The 23,243-nt window shown below is 45.0% G+C and overlaps 1 protein-coding gene across 7 annotated transcripts in view; it reads left to right on the top strand.

Moving 5' to 3' along the window:
• Nucleotides 1-21,941, top strand: part of farp1 (FERM, RhoGEF (ARHGEF) and pleckstrin domain protein 1 (chondrocyte-derived)) — an 84,065-nt gene extending 62,124 nt beyond the window's left edge. For 6 of the 7 annotated variants that reach the window (XM_035407877.1, XM_035407881.1, XM_035407876.1 and 3 more), the window contains exons 12-27: nt 50-125; nt 451-667; nt 6,886-7,073; nt 7,378-7,467; nt 8,651-8,784; nt 10,480-10,561; nt 11,652-11,889; nt 12,295-12,425; nt 12,927-12,995; nt 13,625-13,714; nt 15,139-15,221; nt 15,625-15,737; nt 16,210-16,373; nt 18,359-18,466; nt 19,443-19,594; nt 20,635-21,941. In XM_035407877.1, the coding sequence (XP_035263768.1) occupies nt 50-125; nt 451-667; nt 6,886-7,073; nt 7,378-7,467; nt 8,651-8,784; nt 10,480-10,561; nt 11,652-11,889; nt 12,295-12,425; nt 12,927-12,995; nt 13,625-13,714; nt 15,139-15,221; nt 15,625-15,737; nt 16,210-16,373; nt 18,359-18,466; nt 19,443-19,594; nt 20,635-20,716 (2,017 nt within the window). In that variant the 3' untranslated portion in view covers nt 20,717-21,941. The remainder of the gene's footprint in view (nt 1-49; nt 126-450; nt 668-6,885; nt 7,074-7,377; nt 7,468-8,650; nt 8,785-10,479; nt 10,562-11,651; nt 11,890-12,294; nt 12,426-12,926; nt 12,996-13,624; nt 13,715-15,138; nt 15,222-15,624; nt 15,738-16,209; nt 16,374-18,358; nt 18,467-19,442; nt 19,595-20,634) is intronic. The other variant, XM_035407882.1, reaches the window with a different exon arrangement.
• Nucleotides 21,942-23,243: the final 1,302 nt, after the last annotated feature.

The following is a 23,243-nucleotide window of genomic DNA, read 5'->3' on the forward strand; positions in this document are numbered from 1 at the left end:
CTCCATCAGAATGTGTGACACGCCCCCTGCCTGTCTCTCCCTTTTACAGGAAGCACAGTAAGGTCCAGTCCAATAGCAGCCTGTCTCCTCTGCCTTCCCAGCTGCTCACTGAAGTGCCAAAAGAAGTCAGTGTCACGGTCACCGTGGAGTTACTGTTTGTGCTGTGTGTTGCTGCCTGTGCTGTGTGTTGCTGCCTGTGCTGTGCGTTTCCCCCTGTGCTGTGTGTTTTCCTCTGTGCTGTTTGTTTCTCTCTGTGCCGTGTGTTGCTGTCTGTGCTGTATGTCGCTGTCTGCTGTGTTTTTCTGTCTCTGCTGTGTGTTACTGCCCGTGTGGTTACCGATGCATTTGCATCTGAAAGTGAGTATTTCTGTTCAGGAAATGTCAGGAAAAAACCAGGTAAAATTGCATCTCTGCTCTCTCTGTATTGCCATGTCACTCTCTACTAAACAGAGCGCAAGCTGCACTTCCGGGGACAAGCCGGACTCCCCGAGCAGGCCGGGCTGGAAGAAGGCGGTGCCTGTCACTGTGGAAGACCACGGCGGCCTGCGGAAGCACGCCAGCCCCTCCTCCCTGCACAACGGACGCGAGGACCGGCCGGGCGCCCGGGACGAGGAGCCGAGAGGCCAGCCGTCCCCCGGCAGGCAGCACGCGGACCACCTGAGCACAGGTCCAGCCTCGCGGGCTGCCAAAGGCAGCAGCTCCTCCATCCCCTACATCGACTGCAGTGACATAGATAGCGAGTACGACGTGGCCAAGGGCCGCGTCACCAGGTCCCACTCTCACACAAATGACAATGACGAGGATGAGCCGCCGTTCCTTAGCAGGGGCCCCGCTAACGGGGGCTACCACCGCCAGCCCCAGTACGAGCGGGATCGGGGCCCGGCCAAACAAACCCGCTATAGGGAGTCCCCCCCCTTCTCCGCCCCCCCGTTGGAGTTCTTGGACGACGAGGCGTCGAACGTGTCGCTGTACGGCGTCGGGCTACCCCACGCCCCTCTCCACAGCACGCTGGTGGACGAGGCTTTCCGGGGTCCGGCCCAGCGCAGCCCCCTGGTGGCGCGCCACGTGGCGGGCAGCCGCAGCTCCGGCCCCAGCCCCATAATGAGCACCTTCCACCGCACCGGCTCTCTGAGCTACGGCGAGCAGAACGGGCACGGCGGGCGGCCGGGCCGCTGGGACGAGGGCCGCCGCTACGGCAGCTACTCGCCCATCGCCAGCCGCTCGCCCCACCTGCAGAAGCTGCAGGGCGCCCGCAACCGGTCCGACACCGACCCCCTGATCCTCAGCCAGCTCACCTCCACCCCCGCCCGCGAGCCCCGCCCGGTCCTGTCCCGGCCCGAGCGCGCGGCCGCGCTGGAGCGCCGCATGGTGGCCAACGGCCTCTCGGCGCCTGGTCAGCCCCGGTCCGGCCCCGCCCAGCGGCTGTACGGCCGCCCGGGCGCCGAACACGCCGGAGCCGTCCAGATGATCGACGGCTCCACCAGCAGCGGCACGGAGTCCAGCGACTCCGAGTCGGAGACGGGCAGCTCCTGCAGCCACCCGCTGGTGTATGGCAACCCCGGCGCCGACGGCGCCTCCCCCATGCCCCGAAACAAGTTCTCCTTTGGGAGCCTGCAGCTGGAGGAGGAGACGGAGGAGGACGGCTGCTTTAATTTTAGCGACGAGGACGGGGCGCGTGTCTTTAGCTGTTAGCACAGGCGGCTCCATGAGCCGGCTGTGGGGATGAACTTGGTAGCGAGCTCTGGGCTCTTTTCATAGTCTGAAGTGGTGTGCCCCCGGTGGTGGGAGGTGTTAGCGAAAGAGGGGACTTTGCCCCCTCTCCCCCCATGTGTGTCTGTTGATTGTGGTGGTGCCACACTTTGTTACAGGAGACCACACTCGTGTGGGGAGTGTACACATAAACAACAGAATGCTGAACACTGCCATAAGCACTTTTCTGCTGTAGGGGCCTGATTTCTACATCATTTGTACAAATAAGGAAATGGCTGCCGTGTAATCAAAATTGAAAGGTTAGCCTTGCTTAGCCCTCGCAGTTTGATCATGTACATACATACTCTGTCTGCTTCTGCAAACAGTGTGAAGTCCCTCAGACAGAGTTCTTCCAAGTGCCAAGCCGCTTTGATCACACGCTGTACAGCTGAAGATGAAATCAGTAACCGGAGAAGACTTAATGGCTAAAAATGCTTTGTTTTTACTGAAACCCGGGTTGGGGAAAATGCAAGTCACATTCAGCCTATGACTAATTCATTTGCTGCCCTTCTGTCTTGAAACCGAGCTGGGGTGACTGGTGATGAAGGTTCTATTTCCATTTTTGTTGTGAGGAGAGCTTTCACAGAAAGCTCTGCTTGGATTAGTGGTTTTATATTGCCATGAATTTGACTCTGCTGTAATAACTCGTTATTTGTGCATTGCGTAAAAGGGTAGAATCAAAGCATTTGGTCAAATTGCCTTCATGTGTCTTGATAATTGGAGAGAAAGTACTTGTTGATGCCATAAATGGAAGACTTAGCTGTAGATGTTTTATTTTGACCGTTTGATAGGGAATTTGATTGTCTTACTGTAATCTTACTGTAAGTGTTTTGACTGCACTTGTTACAGTGTATGCTGTTTGAATGATTTTTGTCCATCATAGTCTTGTGGAGTAGGTAGGTTTGTAGGGCATACTTATAGAGCAAGCTGGTTACTAAATGATTTATGAGTGGAATGCTGTAGTATACAATGTGATGTAATTGGTGTAAATTGTAGGTAAAGTGAAGTACAGTTGCTATTTCAGTGTTAGACATTTTGACTTAGCCATTTACGTATAATGAATGTTTCCTTAGACTGAGCAATTTTACTGTTTAAACTGTTACGCCAGGTGCAAATAATTTAGTGTCCCACTACGCCTCACATTCCAGTTAATCCAGTGCTTTTGTTTACAGTATGCTCTTTCTGCAGCTGTTGTAAATTGTCGGAAGTCTGGGTTCTTTTCTTGATGTCATATCAGTGGACTTGATGATCAGACTCTTAATGTTCATTCAGAAAGGGCATTTGGATTTTGTAGTCATCTGGTGTCGAGTTAAATGTCCAAACCATTGAGCAGTACTCTATAGGATACCTTAGTTTACATGCATCTCAGTGTTATCCAATATGGGTAGCAATATTAATAATCGTTAATAGTCTCTTGCTGTTTCAATAATTGTTTACTGGTGTACTTTTATGCTGGCACATATCGTCTAGAATTGAGCTTTGGACTCTGTTTATGTGTAGTTCCCAGGGCTTGGGAAAGTTGTGGAACATGTACTGTAAATTCTGGACGTTCCTCCTTTCATATTATCATAACAATTTACAATTTAGGCATTTCAGCCATAGCAGCTTACAGAAGGTGCACTTAGCTTGGATAGAAACCCTCAACCAGAGCTCGAGCTCAGCTTCAGTCAAATCAATGCGATCACAGAGACAAGTGCCACAAGACCTGCAACCTGCAAAATAACCCCCCTACTTCACTCAATATCTCTTATTATGCCTTCGATTCATGCTGTGCGGACAGGAACTTTTCAACTAAAGCACTAACCCCTGCAGAAGCCAAGGCCAGGCCAGGCACAGCAAGCAGGAGTCCCTGTTTCCCAGCATGCATTGCCAGCAGAGCAAACTATCCCCACGAAATAACTTTGCACTTTGACCTTCATTTTTGCTTTGTTTTTGTGTGTTTTTGTTATTTTTGCTCCCTAATTTTCTTCTTTTTTGTTTTTTGCAAATTAAAGGCTGCCGGGGCTTCATTCTCACCATTGTCATTTGTTTGCGGTTTATTTGCAGTTCCTATCATTTTTATGAGCAATTGGATATCTGCGCTATGTTTATAACACACTGCTTTTTTGTGTTCTTTTCGATTTTCCCTATGGAAGCACTGTTCTGTCAGCATGTATCTGTGGGGTTGAAGTCTCACGTTGTCTCTGTTCCTCTCTCCCGGAGGCATGTGGCCCTGTTCTGTTCCTGCGCTGTGCCACTGTTCTGCTGTTCTGTCACTCACTGTGTGTGAAGAGACCAGGGTAGCCGGGCTTCCCTTAGATGCAGTGATCCTGGTAACTGGGAGAAAGGGGGAGACGGGACGGGGGGCGGGCACTGGAGGTTGTTCAGGACAGGAGAATAGAAGAAGGGACGAATAGAAGGTTATTTCCGTAGGTACTGCATGTTTGTCTGAAATGCAACCCGATGAACTGGCAACATCCCACGGCTCATTGTCCTCATAATTCACCTCCACCGTATGCTTATGCCTGCTTTCTGGGTCATGTATTTATTTATTTATTGATTTATTTATTTGCATTTAATTTGCTTACTGAATCTTGTACGCACTGCTTGAAACTACAGCAGTAAATGTCAAGTCATGAATGAAAAACTTAACAGTTTTGGCAGTTAACCATTTTGTTGACAAAATAATGAATCATTATAGACTGTCAATGTCAAAACATCTAGTCTGTGTTTAGTCTGCATACAGTGAGGACATTTTGAGGTTAAAAGTGCACCACTGCTCAATAGAGACCAGTGCAGTATGCCTAACTGAGCTGAAATTCTTTCTTTGGTAATGTGATGTCATAATATTCTGAAGGCTGTAGCCATTTTATTTGTTGCCAATGAAAGAACCCTTTACGTGAAGACTGTGAAGCAAGGAACGGCCGTTGTTAAACGTCTCTAAGAGAACCCAGCAGTCTGTTGATGGGAGTCTTCAGTGGCCATTGAAGGGGGGGGTGTAATGCCCAGCCACAGCTACAGAGAGAAAGATAACCGCCCAGTTCAAAGTGTCAGGATAGTGTCAGTTCCTGGATCACTGCAGATTCAAAGAGAAACCTTGATGCACCAAGCGCTGCCTTAACGGCTTTCTATGGGAGATGCTGCACATGGCCAAAATGCACAGCTCTGCTCCAGTTGTACAGGGATGCTGACGGGTTAAGTTAGTCCCCAGAATATGTAGTTATTTGCATGTGGTTATGATGCATTCGATTTACCTTGACCAAGGAAAAGTAAAAAAATAAAAATAAAAAAAAAGATTTTAAGTCTGAGCCAGTTCCTCCCATGTTAGCCACCAGGGCAGGCTTGTGTGTTTTCCCCGATATCGGTGTCACCCCTTTGGGCATTAAGCATGGGTCCAGGGGGCGTCACTGCCCAGGCAGCATGTCTATGGAAAGTAACCCTGTTCACTGGCATGGTGTGTTGCCCCTTTTTGCAGACTTTTTTCAGACTGTGCCCCTCACACGCTGAAGCTACAGATATAATCTTTCACCTGGCTGCCACCGAAGTAGCACGTTCAGCAGGTCTTGTCATTAGAAATCTTTTTTAAGCATATGTATATACAGTAACTATTCATATTTTCATTTTAAATGTGAAGCTTATTCTAGTACGCAATTTTATATCGGTATTTTGTATTCAATTTAGCCTATTGTATAGTACTGGCTACTAATTTGACCAATTTTTGTGGGTCAAAACATAGTTACATTTTTAAATGTACTGTACATGTATTTCATAGCAAAATTCAACCTGCAATTTGCAGATATGTCTGAATGCCTCTCTTACTGCTGAATGTGCTACTTTTAATGTCAAAATGACTTGAAATGGAGCATAATGGCTTGTAAATGGACTAGCCTGATTGTACCTTAACCTGCTGTGTTTCCACCTAAAACAACTGTTTCAATAAACGATTAAAAAAGTGCTGGTAAGCACTGGGTCTTTAACCACTAATACTTGGACTATTATGAAGCCCATACACAGGATACTGAATTAAAGCTAGAGCAGACCCTGGGTTTGCTCGTTTTTCTAGAACCAGTCTGGTCTTGTTCTAAGGTTAGAAGGCCTGTGTTGTGGGCCTGGCCTAGAATGTACCTGCACAATCTCTTAAATCTCTATTCTGCTCTTTCTCTCTCTCTCCCACTCTCACTTCTGTAACACTGTGTATATATTGTAGTCTTGTATTTGTACTGGATTCCTCAACTGTTTTTTTCTGTTTTCATTTTGCTATTTCACTCTTTTGGAAAGGTTTCTACACTTTTTAACATTGTATACGGTTGTGCACTAGTGTCAATAAAAGTTGACCTTGTGAAGCGGGACTCCAAGCATCTTATTTAAAGACACCCACCAATGTCATGTGATCGTCCCTAGATGCTAGTGATCCCCTCCCTTCCGTCATGTGGTGTCTTAGAGAGCTTCGTCTGTTTAGTTGTCGTGTGTATATAATGTGTGTTTATATACATGCAGATATGTGTGCGCGTGTTCAGTGTCTGAGTGTGTTTGTTCAGCATGTGGTGAGGTCACATTTTGTAGTCACTGTCACAGCTCTCCCTTTCATTTGTAGACTCTGTCTTAGCCCTGTGTTAGAGAAGCACTAGTTTAATCACTGTTTTACCCTTACCAACACGGTGCAATCAGAGGACAGAAAACAGTGGCGGGCAAGTATGCAGTCTGTTACCGTATTAGATGTAGTGGCTAATTAGTGAAATCGGGTAAGTGATTTTAACTGTTGACCCAATCAGCCAAGGCACAAGGCCTTCCCTTCTCCATGATTTGATAGGATGAAAACAGTGACAAAAGGTGGGATGAATTTCCAAATAAATCCTTTGAAGTCACATAAATTCTTAGGCTTGGAACGCATGTGCTGAACCAGTATGAACTACATGAACTATGTGAAGAATGACTCATCCATGGCTGTCTGGAAGTCATCTCCTAGCTTTAGTCAGCCTGTCTGTAAGATTCTATGGTGGCTAGCCACTGCTGTAGTTCTGATGGTTTAGTTTGCACAGTGCAGCATTACAGTAGTTCTTGCTAAAATGTATTTAAATGTGACATAAAGTCTAACTTTTCCCCTTCTCTCTTTTCTCTCCGTCTGCCTATCTTTCTCTGCCTGCCTGTCACCCTCAGCTTTGGTAGCAAACAGTCCTCGGCTCTCTGAATCTTCTGGACAGTCTCAGGGCCTGGTCAACGGACAGAAGCAGAGTCTGGCCCTCAGTCAGAGCCCGGATGGCCGGCAGCCCTCTCCCCTCACCAGCCCCCTGCTGAACGACGCGGGCTGCCTACGCCCCGACGAGGAAGACGAGGTTCGGAGGAAGGTTTGTGGTCCAAAGGAAGGCCAGCTAGGAGAATTTGCCAATCGTGTAGCTTTGATCTTAAGCACTTTGAGCTGAAGAGTCTGATCTCTGGCCCCAGTGAGGAATGAGATGGCTTACCGTGGTTTATTATAAATACAGTTTACTAGAGGCAGACAAACTTTAAGAATTTAAGTGACTGACTGCAGTCCACATTCCCCTTTGTAATGTTGATTAGCATTGCAGTGTAGTTTGCACCATTGCATAATTGGGGTTAGTGGCAGTAGCATTCAATAAGTGCTGTTGCCTGAATCCTCGCTCATTCCAGAGGTTCCCAACGGACAAGGCCTACTTCATCGCCAAGGAACTGCTGACCACAGAGAGGACATATCTGAAGGACCTGGAGGTCATTACTGTGGTAAGGCTTACCAGATTGGTGTACTTCTTACAACCTTTTCCTCCTCTTTTCTCCACATCTTAATTCAGGCATAAGGACCGCATTATTGCTGGCACAGTAACTGCCTTATTACTGCATAAAAAATGCAATCGCCTCATCAGCTGGACTGTTGGGATGTTTGGGTTTTGCTGAAATGTTACCTGAATTGTGGTTAAATTGGTCTCCTGCCCTGTTTGGCTACCTCCTGGAATGTTTTTGGTGGTGACAGGTGGGCTTTGACAGCTCCTGCTGCCTGAGGGTTTCTCTTTTCACAATCTCCTTTCCCAGGCTCGTTATCTCCTGTTTTGGGGGCGCTCTGTGGCTGCTGCGAACATCCTGCTGGCTGTTTTTGCACAGGCACACAAACACCTTTTATTTGTGCCTCCGAGGCCTCGCTGAGGAGAAAAAAGGAAATGCACTGGTGGGGGGTGGGAGAGGGAGTGAAACTCCTCCTTTCTAATGAGGAGCAGGGCTCCGTCACAGCGGATGGTTTCCCCGCCAGACCGAGCAGGACCGATGAGGTCCGATTACGGTTCGCTGTTTCTCTAGCCCCTCCCAGTGACCTCGCTGGCCCTCGGATGTCCAAAAAGAGATTATTTTTAAAACACATCCTATAAATATTTGTGTTGGCTGCATCGCTTGAAACTCCACCCACTTACAGCTCCTTTGTTTTTTTTGTTTTTCCACTGCCTGTTCCAACTTCCTGTGGAGTTTGTAGCCATCTGAGATGCAGCTTTTCACCTGCTTTCAAGGGCTTCCAGCAACCTGGCTTGCCCAACCACTGCAGCAGCCACTCAATGAACCAGCCAATCAAAACCCTGCACGGTTTCCAATAGCGGCCAGGCCGTCATGTTCTCATTCCTGCCGATGCAGTTTCGTTAGATGAATTTGTCCCCGAGGGCTGTGTCTGCAATGATGGTGGCATCGATCGAATTGATCCCGCACGGTCATTATGAGATTTTCTTCAAGACTTGGTCCTGACACGTGGTCGTTGGCTATTGATGCAGAGCTCTTTTGACAGAACGACTCCAATACAATCACATTAGCTGGCTTCTCATTGAGTGGAAACTGTTTTCTCCTTCCTTTTCCCACCTGTGTGGAGCCACTCTGCTGTTTGAGCCTGATGGCTCTGAGGCGGAGTGACAGCACCGTGTCGTTTCTCCAGGCCTTCCAGAACTCGGTGGGGAAAGACGAGGCCATGCCCGATTCTCTCAGGAACGTCATCTGCTCCAACTTTGATCCTCTGTACAAGTTCCACACCGGCTTCCTGAAGGAGGTGGAGCAGAGACTGGCCCTGTGGTGAGGATGGGGCCTGGGCATGGAGAGGGGGGAGGGGGAGGGGGTCAGGCAGATGGGCTGGTCTGCATGGGGAGATTCTTCTGGTGAAAACAGATCTTTATCTACACAACCAACTGTACAGAGTACTGCACTGTACATTTTAATGTGAGATTCAAAGCTGTAGTTTAACATTTTCATATGTTGAGCGCATGTAAACTTAGCACCATTTTGAAAATTCTGTTGTGGACTGTCTTAAGCCTTTTAGATTTAGATTTATCGTGTTTAAAGTATCCATTTCTGAAAAATATTAGAAAGTAAACCAGGCCAAATAAACTTCCTTTAAATATGCACACCAGTAGAACTCTTTTATAGAACTCCCTTGTAACATTACGTCACCGTTTATCACAAATGCCTTCCAGAACAGCCCAAGGATGCTTCTGTATATCATCATAATTGATCTAGGCACCAGGCCCACTGATGGCTTCATATCCAGTACTGGTATGCTGTCTAATTTGAATACAGCTGAGAATGTGAGGGAAAGCAGTGGTCTCCATGGCAACAGCCAAGCAGTAAGGGCAGCCCCTGTTGCCCCACAGCCCTTGGGCTCCCACTTCCTGTCTCTTTCTTCCTGTGAAAGTCCCAGCAGAGAAGCTTCTCCCACTCAAATCACATCTCATTGAACTGCTGGGCTGTGGCATCTTTCCAAACCTCAAGGGATTATCCCCCAACCGCTGAGGCCCGCCCCTGCCCCCACTCCACCACAGCGACACTAGCGATAATCAGCAAGTCCCATCTTCACATCAAAGCTTAACAGAGCTGGCTGGGAACAGTCAGAGATGAGGCTGTCTGTTCAATACGGCCTTTCACTTGGGTCGCCCTCTGGCCTTCCTGAATCAAGCATCACTCATTCATAATTCTGCCGCTCAAGGAAAAAGACCGGCAGTAGCACAATCTACATGTTGTACATAATTGAGTAGCCATCAATGGCATTCCCAGTAGTAAGCTAGCCTTTACACAGCTCACAGCCATCCAATTTAGAGAGACCCGCCTTGGGCTGAGAGACGTAGTATAAATTGCTCGTAAATCATTCCCTTCAAACACTTGGGGTTCAGAACTCTAGTTGTGCTAGATCTAATTTGCCCATAAAGTAGATCCATGTTGTGAGCACTAATGAGTCTGGCTTCAAGAATGTGAGGGAGAGCCTGATGGCTGAAGAAGATGGGAGTGTTTGTTTTATTGTCCATGAACGATTAGAACATTGCTCGAGAGGGACATCTGCTGGCAGTTCTACAGAAGTGCTCATTCAGAATCTGACTATGGCTTAACCGTCAGTACCAAAATTCACAGGGCTACACACAAAATAAGTGGCACCAATAAATAATTATCTGAGTTGATAGCTTGCATCTCCATTTTTGCTATTTTTGAGTGCATCATTGCTTCATGAACCATAAATGTTTCATGTCTCTGGTACTAATAACATTTATTCAAAATACCTTAAAACTAAAACCTTATTAATATGATGTAAAAAATGAAAGTTTTTGTATTATTGAAAGTATGACTTTGTGGAGATACAAGACTTTTTTGTGTCTATATAGAACGACTCCGATGGCTTAATGATATTGAATGGAGTGACATTTTTTGCTTACCTCTCATAAAAAGAAAAAAATGGCCTGAATGAAAAATGATGTAAAGATTAAATTTCTGTGTTCTGTATAGGGAGGGTCGTTCCAACGCCCACATCAAAGGAGACTACCAGCGCATTGGGGATGTCATGCTGAACAATGCCCAGGGCATGAAGGTGAGGGGGAAAGATCTGTAGTCACCAGTGCCAAAAATCAGTCCCTGCATTTCTCATTTTGGCTTCAGGTAAAAACTTTAGGCCTGTAGGTCTATCTTGGGACCTGTTACAGACCCTGTGGTTTTCTGTTTATGCAAATATATCAACCAGGAAAATAGGTAATTAATTATGCAATAATAATATCAATCACCACCATGAACACAGTTTGGTTAATTAATGTTTGATTAATTATTTGTAACAGTGCCTCTAATCACTGACAGTGTTTGAGTGACTGCCCGGTTCAGTTGTTAATATGCGCTCCTTGCTAATGGGCACTGCAGTCAGGCTCTCACATTAACCAAACCCCCCCCCCCCCCCCGTAGAAAAGGTCTGAAGATGAAAGGCTCAGTAAAAGAAGCTGTGGGTCTGATGTCCTCCACGCTGCCCAGGGGGTGAGGTCTGGCTCATAAAAGGGGCCGATGTTCCTCTGAACTCTGAGTTTAGCAGGAACACAGGGTGAATGCACTGGCCTCTGATGAGGTGGCAGTGTAATATAATGCTTGGGGAACCAGGAATGTACCTTAAAGGTTGCAGGTCCAGTTCCCAGGTTAGATCCCAGATAGAAGCGCTCTAGTAAATATCCAGCTTTATGAAAGGATTGCATGTGAAAATGTACATTAATCTGTGAAAGTCACCGGATAAGAGCATTCAGAATGTAATGAAGGGGGGCGGGGTTAGCGTCAGGATAGAGTTCATGCAGTTTTGTGGGGAGTTAGAGCAAATGAGGCCAGCCCAGCACATTTTCCTGGCGGAGGCTAGCACGGGGGGAGCGGTGGAAAATCCAGCCGTCTGTGGGAGTGCGGCAGCGGCTGTGTGTGCAGGATTCACTGAGCAGCAGGAGTGAGCCACCCTGCCCGTATGGCTGGCCCCCTTTCTCACAACCTGCGCTGAGCTTTCCGTCGTCGTAACTTAAGCCTTTCGGAGAGCTTAATGAGGTCATCGAGAGGGGAGGAATGCGTGTTAATAGCAGCCCTGCTTAACCTCGGGTTGAGGGCGGGATAGGGACACCACCGTTCCCCATCTGACCCCCTCCCCTCCCCTCCTTTTGCAGCTGCTGACCGCTCACCTGCAGAAGCACTCGGAGGCCTTGCTGGAGCTGGAGAAGGCGTGCCGGGCCTCCCGAAAGCTGGAGGCGCTGTGCCGGGACTTTGAGCTGCAGAAGGCGTGCTACCTGCCACTCAACATCTTCCTGCTCCGCCCCCTGCACCGCCTCATGCACTACAAGCAGATCCTGGAGCGGCTGTGCAAGCACTACCCAGCCACGCACGTGGACTTCAGGGACTCCAGAGGTACAGAGCCGACACACTGCTCACTATCAACTAGCACACTGACAGGGGACAGCTGGGGATTCTGGGTAAATCTTTTTAGTGAGGGGGTGGGCTGACTTCTGCTCTTTAATTATTCAGTGAACCCAGTCGTTTATGCTATGTGGCATTTCAGTCAAATTCATGACTGACAGCTGACGACTATTCTCATTTTTCTGTATGAAACCGTTTGCTGGTGAACTAATGTACAAGCAAATCTTCGGTGAAAACAAAATACCACACTGGACCTCCAGGATTGGAATTGCCCACCCCTGTTTTAGGACATATGACAGATATGATGACAGCAAGAGGCCATTCAGCCCATCTACGTCCATCATTTTATAATCAAAACTCTGGTACTGGTGATGACATCTGTGCCCTTCCCCCCAGCCGCACTTGCTGACATAGCAGAGATTGTGACCCAGCTGCACAGTCCCATGATCAAGATGGAGAACTTCCAGAAACTTCTGGAGCTGAAGAAGGACTTGGTCGGCATCGATAATCTGGCCATTCCAGGACGTGTGAGTGCACAGAAACCATTGATGGTAGAAATACTGTATGATGGGATGAGGGATCACTGAATCTCTCTGTTTTTAAACTGCCGGTTGGTGCCATAGTGAAATGTAAAATGTAAAGGTTCATAAAACAAGTAATGTATTACTTAAGTGATCGTGATAGTTACCCAGCATTTAGCTATCTAGTTGCATCAAGCTTTGATGAGCTCTGTTTTGATGAGTTGCTTTAGTTGGCTCACAGTTTAACTGGCAAGGTGGAAAATGCTTAGTTGGCTAGCCACAGTAGCTTGTGCTCATGAATGCTAATTCTTTCAAAATCAGCATTCACAGGGGAAGAGGTTTATTAACTCTGAGTACAGTGGAACGTTGCGTGTTCTTTCCACAAGTTTTACTTGTCTCTTCCATCAGGCCCCTTGGATCATAAATGGATCAAAGCTGTTTGGTAATACGAAACATCACGTGAATATATTTTCCCCATATTTGAGATGCGTTTTTTGTGTTTTACAGGAATTCATCAGGCTGGGCTGTCTCAGCAAGCTCTCTGGAAAAGGCCTCCAACAGAGAATGTTTTTCCTGGTAATCCTCTTTCTTTTCAGTGTACCACATACTGTAGGCTTGATAGAATGATCCTGACCTGACTGCCTCTAATTGGCAATGCACATCTTCAGTAGCACCTGGGTATTGTTTGTCCTGCTTGGACCAGATTATTTGTTTTACATCCACAAAATTAGTAATACATGACAACACAACATCTCAATACATGTATATGTATTGTATTACATTATATTATGTTCATTTATTGAGAGTGACTTATAATGTAATAAGAGAACATGTGTGCTGTCACCAGAGTTGCATGAGCAACTGTGCCAGCCTTGGTTAGCAGGAATACATCTGTGTATCGATCCATTCAATGAAATATGTCCCCACAGCTCAGTACATCAAGCTCTTTATTCACACAATAGTTGTTTGCTGTTCTGTGAGTCACCCAGAATGTTAGATCCACCATGACAGAAATGTGTTCACAAAGCGTGCTACACACCTACACCTGTGTGTGCGCATACCTGTCTCTTAATCTCTGGTCATTTCCAATCTGCTAGTCAGTTTACTCTGCAAACGGGCTAGGAACATTTCTGAATAGCTCCTTGATGATTGGGGCTAATGATGTGCTTTTGTGTTGCTTTTTTTTTCACCCTGCCTGGTGACAGTTCAATGATGTCCTCCTGTACACGAGTCGAGGGATGACGGCGTCCAATCAGTTCAAAGTTCATGGCCAGCTCCCCCTCTATGGCATGAAAGTGAGTTTCCCACCGACTTCCCCCAGTATGGATACTGGAAGATATGGCTCCTTGCTATACACAGACCAACAGAAAGACAGAGAGAGTGGGAGTGAGAGAGGTAGAGTGCGAGGGAGAGCGTGAGAGAGAGTGTGAGAGAGAGAGATAGAGGGAGAGAGATGATGAGAGAACAAAACAGACAGAGTTGGTGTGGGGGATTGTGAAGAGGGATTCTAAGCCTACTGCCTCTGTATCCACAGCCAAGCTGCTAATTCTGATGTTACACAATGAAGAGGGCCATTGTTCTCCTGCAAACACAGCCCAGCAGGGCAACAGAACATTTCATTTATCTGACTGACACTGTGTTTTTCCAAAGAGCTCATATTCGTCATAAAAAAAAACCTAGCTTGAAATTTAAAAAAAACTGTCTGTAACACAGCGGTATGCAAAAGAATAGATGTTGGGCTTAAACTCAAATACTGTATTGAGATTGTACCACAGAGAGGAACAATTCACACTTTCACAACTTCTGAGCAATAACCATTGTCCATACAGCTTCCCACATCATTGTTGTGCTGCATATTTATATGCAACAGTGCTGCCATACAGTTGAATCCAAAAGTTTACATACACTTAGGCTAAAGACATTCAAACTTTTGAACTTTTGGCTCAACTGTATCAGATAATAATGTAACTACCAGATGATAATGTTAACATAACATAACATGATATAATGAGGAGAACAGGCCATTCAGCCCAACAATGCTGGCCATTTTCCTAACCGAATTGTACCTAGTGCTCCGATTACCTGCAAACTGGATAGTATCTAACATCGTGTCAAACCTGGTCTTGAAAATCCCCTCTGCTACGTGACCTGGCAGGCTATTCCACACATTGACCACTCTCTGTGTGAAACAATTCTTCCCAATATCTGTACTGAATTTACCCTTTGCTAATTTCCATTTATGCCCCCTTGTTCTACGAACAGAATTCAACCTGAAGAATTTCTTGCAGTTATCTTTGTTAATCCCCCTTATGAATGTGTTGAGTGAGTTTTCAGTAATCTGACAATGAGCAGAGCTACGAAACGCTGCCTCACTGATTTGAACTAATAATTCAGCCTTTCTGTGGAGAGTAGTAGATCTGTCTAAATAAACCACTGATTGACAGCTCATTGTTCAGTAGTTCTATCCATTATGGTGTTCACAAATGCTCATTCTCCCATCACTGTCAGAACAGGAACAGGCTTTCTGATGTATCTGATCTGTCATGTGACCTGTTGGGGTATCCTCGGCTGTGCATGGGAAGAATTCATATTCTTCCCATTCATATTCACTTAATTGGATTCAGCAGAGAATTAAATTCAAGTTTGGTAGTCCATCAGGGGAGTGTGTCTGGTGGCTAGTGTGGGTGAAAAGGCTATCTCTCCCTCTCCCTGTTCTCAGATCAGAGAAAGCGAGGAAGAGTGGGGCGTGCCTTACTCCTTCACCTTGTCAGGACAGCGGCAGTCCGTGGTCGTGGCAGCAAGGTAACACCACAGAATTAGCTTCATGCGCGGCTTTACTATATGTGACAGGTTCCTAACTGGAAGGGAAGGTGCAGTTAAGATGGCGTATCTCCTCTGTCGCAACTAAAACTATTTATTCCTTGTATGAAGACAAAAGTGCATTTGCTATCAAGTGCTGCACAAAAACTGTTCATAAAAACAACTGCAGTTGGGCAAAGAGTATTCAGTGGGAAAGCTGCTATGCTTATAAATGTTACTCAACAAGCTGATCAAAGTCAAATCCTCTGTCCTCAATGCTTTGTTTTTTGTTGCGAAGGCATAAGTTCAGTGAAATATAATGTCGGTCACTGAATGAATGAAGGTACTGTTAACTTGTGTGGTTAGCGGTCACCTGCACGTGGACTGACCCTGTTGTCTCCTCCAGCTGTGGGGCAGATATGGAGAAATGGATGGAGGACATCAGCATGGCCATTGGCCTGGCAGAGCAGTGCAATGGCCACTCCTCAGACCTGCAGGCCGGAGCTCTTTCTGAGAACAGTGAGTCAGCGGAGCGCCACGTCAGCCGTTCCCCGCGGCCCAATGGCGGCCACCGTGTCTCGCAGGCAGAGTCACCTGATCCCTGGGCTGTGCCTGCATTGTTCCTTCGGTCTTTTGTCCCACGGTTCACCTGCTAAAGGATTAAACGCCTTCATTTAATGCCTCCTTGGCCAGTCCCTCAGTTGTTGTATTTATATTCTGGCCTGTGGCTGGCTTCTGAAATGTTTTTTTTTATCCCACAAGAAGTTGTTAAGAAATGTGTAGTGATGCGTCACAAACAGGCCCTAGCTGAAATATCTGTAGACTGTTTGCTGCACTGAGTTCAAATGGAAACCTGTCTGAGAGACTTCAGTCCATGGATGTACCTCTTAAAACATAGCCACGTGTTGATGGTCTGCTTTGGTAAACATTCAGTGTTTGTAACTCGAGAAAAGGTCACTTTATTCACGGCTCCTTTTACTCAATTTCCCAGAATCCCCAGAGGACTTGACTTTAGAGCAGGAGTCCGAGGACGACATAAGCGCCTCTCGCACTTCCCTGGAGAGACAGGCGCCTCACCGTGGCAACACTACAGTGCACGTGTGCTGGCACAGGAATACCAGCGTGTCCATGCTGGACTTCAGCATAGCCGTGGAGGTACCAAAATCCAGTCCACCTGTCACTGTGTCTCTGCTCTGTGTCTGTGTGTGTCTGTCATGTCCATATGGGACTCTTTCCACTGGGAGCAGCAAAATTCAGTTTCCAAATGTTTTTTTGAAATGCTCGGACCTGTGAGAATTTCTCTAGACTAAGGCCCAGTTATAGTAAAGGTTATAGTAAAATACAGTAATACATTTGGACCTATTGGTCTTTACATAAAATAACATTAGCTGCTTTTTCCTGCTCAGATGGCCTGAATATTGAATATACATTTATATACAGCTTGATTTCAGACATGTCATTCGATGTTATTTATGTCTAGTCTAATAAGGAGGAATAATAAAAGCATTATATTCTGTGCAGTATAGATTTATACTCTTACTCAAACCAGGATTACCCCCAGGGGCTGTACCTGCTCCTGTCATCTTTCCAGCTCTCTTCAGGCCTGACTTTTTGCTCGATGGCCTAGTCCCGTCTGCCATAGGATGTCTGTCCGTACGTCTGTCCATATCTCAGACTGCACATGTAGAGTTACGCTGGGCCTGTACATTTCCTCACCAGTCTTCCTGAGTTTATGTGCATTTAAACTGAGGTCAGATTGAGTTATTTCACTTGAACCCTATTTACCCATCCTTCCTGCCCTGCTTATGAAGCTGTGCAGATGGGTAGCAGTGCAGTATCCTGAGGACACCATAACTCAGGTAGAATTATTAATGGTAGCAGACATAATATTTCAGGGGAAAGGTAAATCCAATCTCTGGTTTTGTTGACTGAGTAACTCACCCTGCATTATTATGTCCTGAAGGTAAAAGGCAGTGTTTTAACCCCATTGGGAGAGAAATGTTTAATGTCCTTAAAATGGTGTGCCCCAGGGTTAGAGCCCTGTTTTTACTCATGATGAGGGTTTCCTTCACAGCTGCTGCTCCCAGGATCACTGCTGGCTGCCGCGTTTAACCTGTTGTTGGTTGTCGAGTGTCTCTGTGTGTGTGTGTGTGTGTGTGTGTGTGTGTGTGTGTGAGTGCGTGTGTGCGTTTCACCTGCTGAGTCCGTATACCTCTTCCTCCCTCTTTGTCTGTCTGTCTGTCTGTTCTTCTGTGGTAGAAGATTCTAGTCCAGTCATTGCCTCAGAACCCGTCCCCTTTGGGCCTAGCAGTGGCCAGGGACCAGTGTCTGTCTCTCTGTCTTATCTGCTGGTTCCAAGCTCACAGCCTCCCCTTAGTGATACCTGCGGGAGCTCTGAGGTAACAGTGCCAGAGAGGGGGAGTGGCCTCATGCATGATGTCACTGCTTACACATACCCCCTCCCCCCAGTCCCCTCCCACTCTGCCTACCTGCATAAAATATGCACAGATATATAAATATAAAGTGAAGAAACATATGTTTTATCACTTAAATTCTGGGTGTGTGGCATAATCTAATGTACTCTACCTGTGCTCATAGACCAACTAACTATAGCTATACTCATAAAATTTTAACTGCAATAAAAAAATTGTTTAATATAATGAAGGGTCTGTGTACTTCATTTGCAATTCCACTAGTTGGTACCACTTTGATTTCAGTAAAAGGCTTGTGTTCAGAGCAAGTTACTCATTTCAACAGTGAGTGGAGTCTCCACTGAGTCGGCTCATATAGCTGTTGCCTGGAGGGGAGAATCTACACCTATGAGATTGAACTAATTCTCTGGACACTGAATGTAGGGTAGAGGATGTGAGCAGTCTTTCTGGTGTCCCATACAAGCTGGTTTTCTACTTGCTGTGCTAGTTATATAATATTTGGGCCTTCTCATTCCTTTCATGGGCTTATAGATGGTTATCTCATGTGTATCTCGCATTTATTTGTACTTCACTCATACAAATGAATGTCTTGTAGTGCAATATGCTGTTTGTGCTCCTTTGTCTTGGTTTTGTTTGTTAAAAGACTGAAGAATAGAGATTTGCCAAAGGCAGACGACCACGGACAATCACTGCTTTTTCCTCCCCTAGAATCAGCTGTCCGGCAACCTGCTGAGGAAGTTCAAGAACAGCAATGGCTGGCAGAAGCTGTGGGTGGTCTTCACGAACTTCAGCCTGTTTTTCTACAAGTCCCATCAGGTGAAGCCCCACCCCCCTCTGACCTCTGCTCTTTGACCTCTGTGCCACTGTGTGGTCATGTGTCACTTAATCAGTAACTGTAAGCTCATATCCGGTGCCCCAGATCTCTCTCACCGAGCTCTGCATGAGTTTGTTTGAATTGCAACGGGCTTGAAAAATGTGCAGCCACCCTTGGCATTCCTGAACGTGCTGACTGTATGTAGAGCTCTAGCATGGCAGCGCTGTGTATGTTGTTTCTCCCATGTGACGGGATTGATCAGTATAGTGGGAGTTCCTTATTCCATTAGGCTCCTCTTTCCTGTCTGGCCTGGCTTTTTGTCTGGACCTCTGTGTCAGGAGGATGATTTCAGTAGCCATTTTGTTTCTTGAAATTAGGAATAAAGTAAATGCCACGGGATTCTTCTCAGAGCACGAATCAAAGCTGGCCATTTAATCGATACCTCAGTGCACAATCACGGAAAGGTCATTCAGCTGCAAAGCCACCTGAAGAAGTGGCCTGTCAGATCATCAAAGACAATAGTTAACATCCAGACTGCAGAAGACAGAACTGTTTAAAGATTTAACGAGGCCCTGGACAGTGATAGACCTTTAATTACATTTCCTGTCCCTGCTCTCTAATGAGACCTAGAGAGATCTGTCAATACATTTCCAACAACTCATTCTCCCTCTTTAATGAGAGATTATAGGCACCGGTTGGAAGTAGTGTTTTGGAAACTATGCCTGTATCCATCATTCTAATATGCAGTGTCCTGAGCATGAATTGACCTTTTTTTGCGGAACTCGGGAACTAAAGCCCATTTTCCACCAGAGGAACCAGGGCTGATTTTGGTTCCTGGGCATGTTTTGTTAGTGAAAATGGTGTATTCCACTTTGTGTGGTACGGGTTTTATTTTGTTGTGCGGTGGAGTGCTGTGATGCTGCTGCCCATGGCTAACCCAATGCTCCCCCCCCCCCCCCCCCTCCCTCTTTTCCACAGGATGACTACCCCCTTGCTAGCCTGCCCCTGCTGGGCTACTCTGTCACCATCCCCTCTGAATCCGAAAACATCCACAAAGACTACGTCTTCAAACTGCATTTCAAATCTCACGTCTACTATTTCAGATCTGAGAGCGAGTACACTTTTGAGAGGTATGCCACACTGACTGGGGGAGTGAAGATATGTTTTTCTCAGTCTTGCAAAAACCAGGAAAAGGGTTTAGTTGGTTATTTAGATAACCATTTAGATATGCTTTGGTGAGTTCCTTATGAGCAAACTGTAGGTGATGTATGTCATGATTATTTATTTTACTTACCTCTTTATTGCTTGATATGGATATTTGATAGGTACTTATACATATTACATTGTGTAAACCAAAATTTGATGTATCTTACCATAACAATTATGACTTGTGCTACTTTCCAGTATTTGTACACTTCAAAAGAGTCATCTCATTTTCTTTTGATATTTGGAATGTTGAATATAAAATGGTTAGTTCAAATTTTTGGAGAAATTAGTTTTTTGGTTATCTTACCCATAGTTATATTAGTCTATTTTAAAAATATTAGACAATTTCTACAGGCTACATGCTAACTGTGTGACCACTAAGAATAGCTGCAGATGGATGCACCGTTAGCTCTGATAAGCTACGTGACAGAAATACAAGCGTGAGTTTGGGGTTGCCAGGTATCCGTGTCACTGACTTTAAACTCGCTCTCTAACTCCCACTGCAGCCAATAGCACTGCATTCCTGGCAAACCCAAACTCACGCTTCAAGTGGTGCTGCACAGCGACTAATCACTACACCCAGTGGATGGATACATGGTTTTGTCAATAGTCCTGCATTTACCTGCCTCTTGTTTCTCTGTTTTTATTTTTACTTGTTATAAACACACAGGAGGCTAGTGTAAATAACTCAGCTGCATTTCCATGTTAATGCTGCTTCTGTTTGCAGCCATTCATAGTGGTAGCACAGTTAGTATGCTGCCTGTAGATATTGTCTAATATTTTTCTACTGGATGCACAGGGATGAAATGTTTATAGATCTTATCATCTAACTATGGTTTAGAGCATTTCCAAAAAAGTTGGACTGTCTCTTTAAGAGCCAATAAGAACAGCTGGGATCTCAGTGTAGTTGATGTGTGGAGTAGCACTAATATCTGCCTATCTGTCTGTCTGTCTGTCCTCGTAGGTGGATGGAGGTCATCCGCAGCGCTACCAGCTCCGCTAGTCGCTCCCAGATCTCGAGCCGCAAAGAGCCACACCCCTTCTGATACAAAGTCCCACCTTGCGCCCCCTACCTCCAACTCCCATTTGTGCAAACCCAACCTCTTCCGCATCACCACTCCCCCTGCAGCCAGTAATGCTGTTACGTCCCATCGCACCCTTTTCACTGGGAATTGATCAGGTCTTTCTGTTGTTTCGTTTTCAACACTAATAGGACACAGGTGCATAGACCAGTGTCCAAGCACAACGGCTGAGCTTTATTATGCTTTAAAGGTCACATGTCTGCTACTGTTTTCTGCATTTTTACTGGACTTCAAACCTTCTTTTGTAGGATGTCATTTTATACAATTTTTTAAAACAACCTGTGAACCACTTGGTAACTTTTACATATTGTCATAGCTTGTGTTTTTTAGAGGAAATCCTGTTGATAATGATGGGATTGTTTGTTTTTTAATTCAAACTTATTGAATAGATAACTGAATTTTCATAGCTAGTCCCAAACATTGTTTTGTCACCGTAATTCAAAGTGTTAATTGTTCTTTTTCTATGTTTTGAATGACAGTAGCTGCTTTAAAATGCAACAGCTTGAGTGCCAAACATTCTACCAATGTTCCTCCACCTGTATTGTTTGATTGCAGTATGTTGGTGATGCATAGGTTTCTAAAAAATTAAGTTCAGAGAATTTATATTATTTTAAGAAAACACATATGCACCTTTAAAATCTTTGTTGAGAGTTTCCCAAAAAAACATGGAGGACACGATGATCAAACATGTTTAAAATAACACTACGAGATAAGTCTAGATAAAATGAGGTTTCCCTAGCTAAAATGTGGATGTGGTGATTACATTAGTGTTGACTCTACAGAGGGGCAGTGTGCAGTATAAAGTCTACCCTCAATTCAAGTGTGTGACATTCTCTTAAACTAATTGAAATGTTGAACAATGACTAATATTACTTAAAATTGAATTGGTCATTGGAGAGAAGCTTTAAAATCCAGAAGAATCTGTAAAAAATCAGGTTTATGAAAAGCCCTGTCTGTGTCAGAGTTGTGATATGGCAGCCATGTAAAGAATCCTTTACTTATTATAATGAAAATATGCACATGAAACATTATGGGGTGCAGCAGTATGAATATTCTGTGGTCTCTATGGCAGATAGATTTTTTGCTTCCCTCAAACACCAGAGAGCTCTATGGAAAAGGAAAGCAATAAAACCACATTTTACGAGTTATTGTATTGTTTTGTTTTAATAAAACATTTTCCACAATCATATTCCAACTGTGCATTTCATTTTCTCCACTTTTTCACCTACACATTTGCTGTTCCTCATTCCTGTATATGTTCCAATTTACTTCTGTTTTTATTTGTTAGTTGTTATGGGCATGATATTTCTTTTCTATGCAATAATTTAAAATGTGCTGTATTTCATGCGCCAGCAAAATACTTTGCATATATTTTTTCAACAGTTCTGTTTCTGAATTGAAAGGAATGTGATCACTGCTATTCATATTCACCTCTGGTGAAGTTATAGTGCCGTACTCCATTAACTGCACACAAGTGTCTTTTTGTCATGGCACTAGAGGGCACTACTGAGTCAAGCTGCCAGGTTATCCAACAGTCCTCTTAAAAATAATAGATCTAGACGACTTTAGATTCCGTAAATCAGGTCATTACAGGCTGTGATGAATCCACTGATTTGTGCCAAACTGTATTAGTAGTTTCACACAAATTAGTGGAGCTGTTTATTTCCATTGTGGTACCAATAAATGGATGGTTGACTTAAACCAATTTGAAAAAAACTGGAAATCTGTGGGAAGTAGCCTTTTCCATGTAATGGCAGGCCTTTCAGTTCCATAAATCATATCAATAATAATTTGTTCATTTAGCACAGTGATTCCCAAGCTGTATTTTATGGGAGGGTTTGTGGTGGTTCGTAAGATGACTCGCGTGACTAAAATAACAGTACATGACATACACACTTCCAGTGCTAGTCACATGACTAAGGTTGAAAACAGCACCTGCAAGCACTGCACTAGTTACGGAGCGCATGCAGTTGTGTAGAGGTAAGTTCAAAACATTTTAATTCCATATCTGGGCATATGTCAGAGCACATTTCAGCAAAGGGTGGGTTTACTAAAGGAATTGGCCATAAGTGGGTCGTAGGGTCAGAAAGTTTCACAACCCCTGGTTTAGCAAGTTTTGGTGGTAATCTTTTATACCCTGGTTTAAGATATTCCATGGTCTGTCCAGGTGTTCTTTATTATTTTTAAATAATAGCCTGTATTCTGAAACTTTGACATACAGTATGGTCAAAAGGCCATTATTGTTTAAACTTAGTTTATTTAGTTAACATAAGATTTGCCAAATTTATCCAAAATATAAAAATACGTGAGCTGGCTATGTCTGAAATATTGAAGGTCATCTGTGTAAAGGGAGACCCTTAGTTCCACACCTCCCCAAATAACACCTTGTGCTAGCTGATTACAGCATAGAGCCCAGGCAAGAGGTTCAATTACCAGTTCAAATCACAATGAGGATAAGGGACAACCCTGTATTTTTCCTCAGTTGAATGAA

The sequence above is a fragment of the Anguilla anguilla genome, chromosome 3 (genome assembly GCF_013347855.1).
Source record: "Anguilla anguilla isolate fAngAng1 chromosome 3, fAngAng1.pri, whole genome shotgun sequence".
Classification (NCBI taxonomy): Eukaryota; Metazoa; Chordata; class Actinopteri; order Anguilliformes; family Anguillidae; genus Anguilla; species Anguilla anguilla.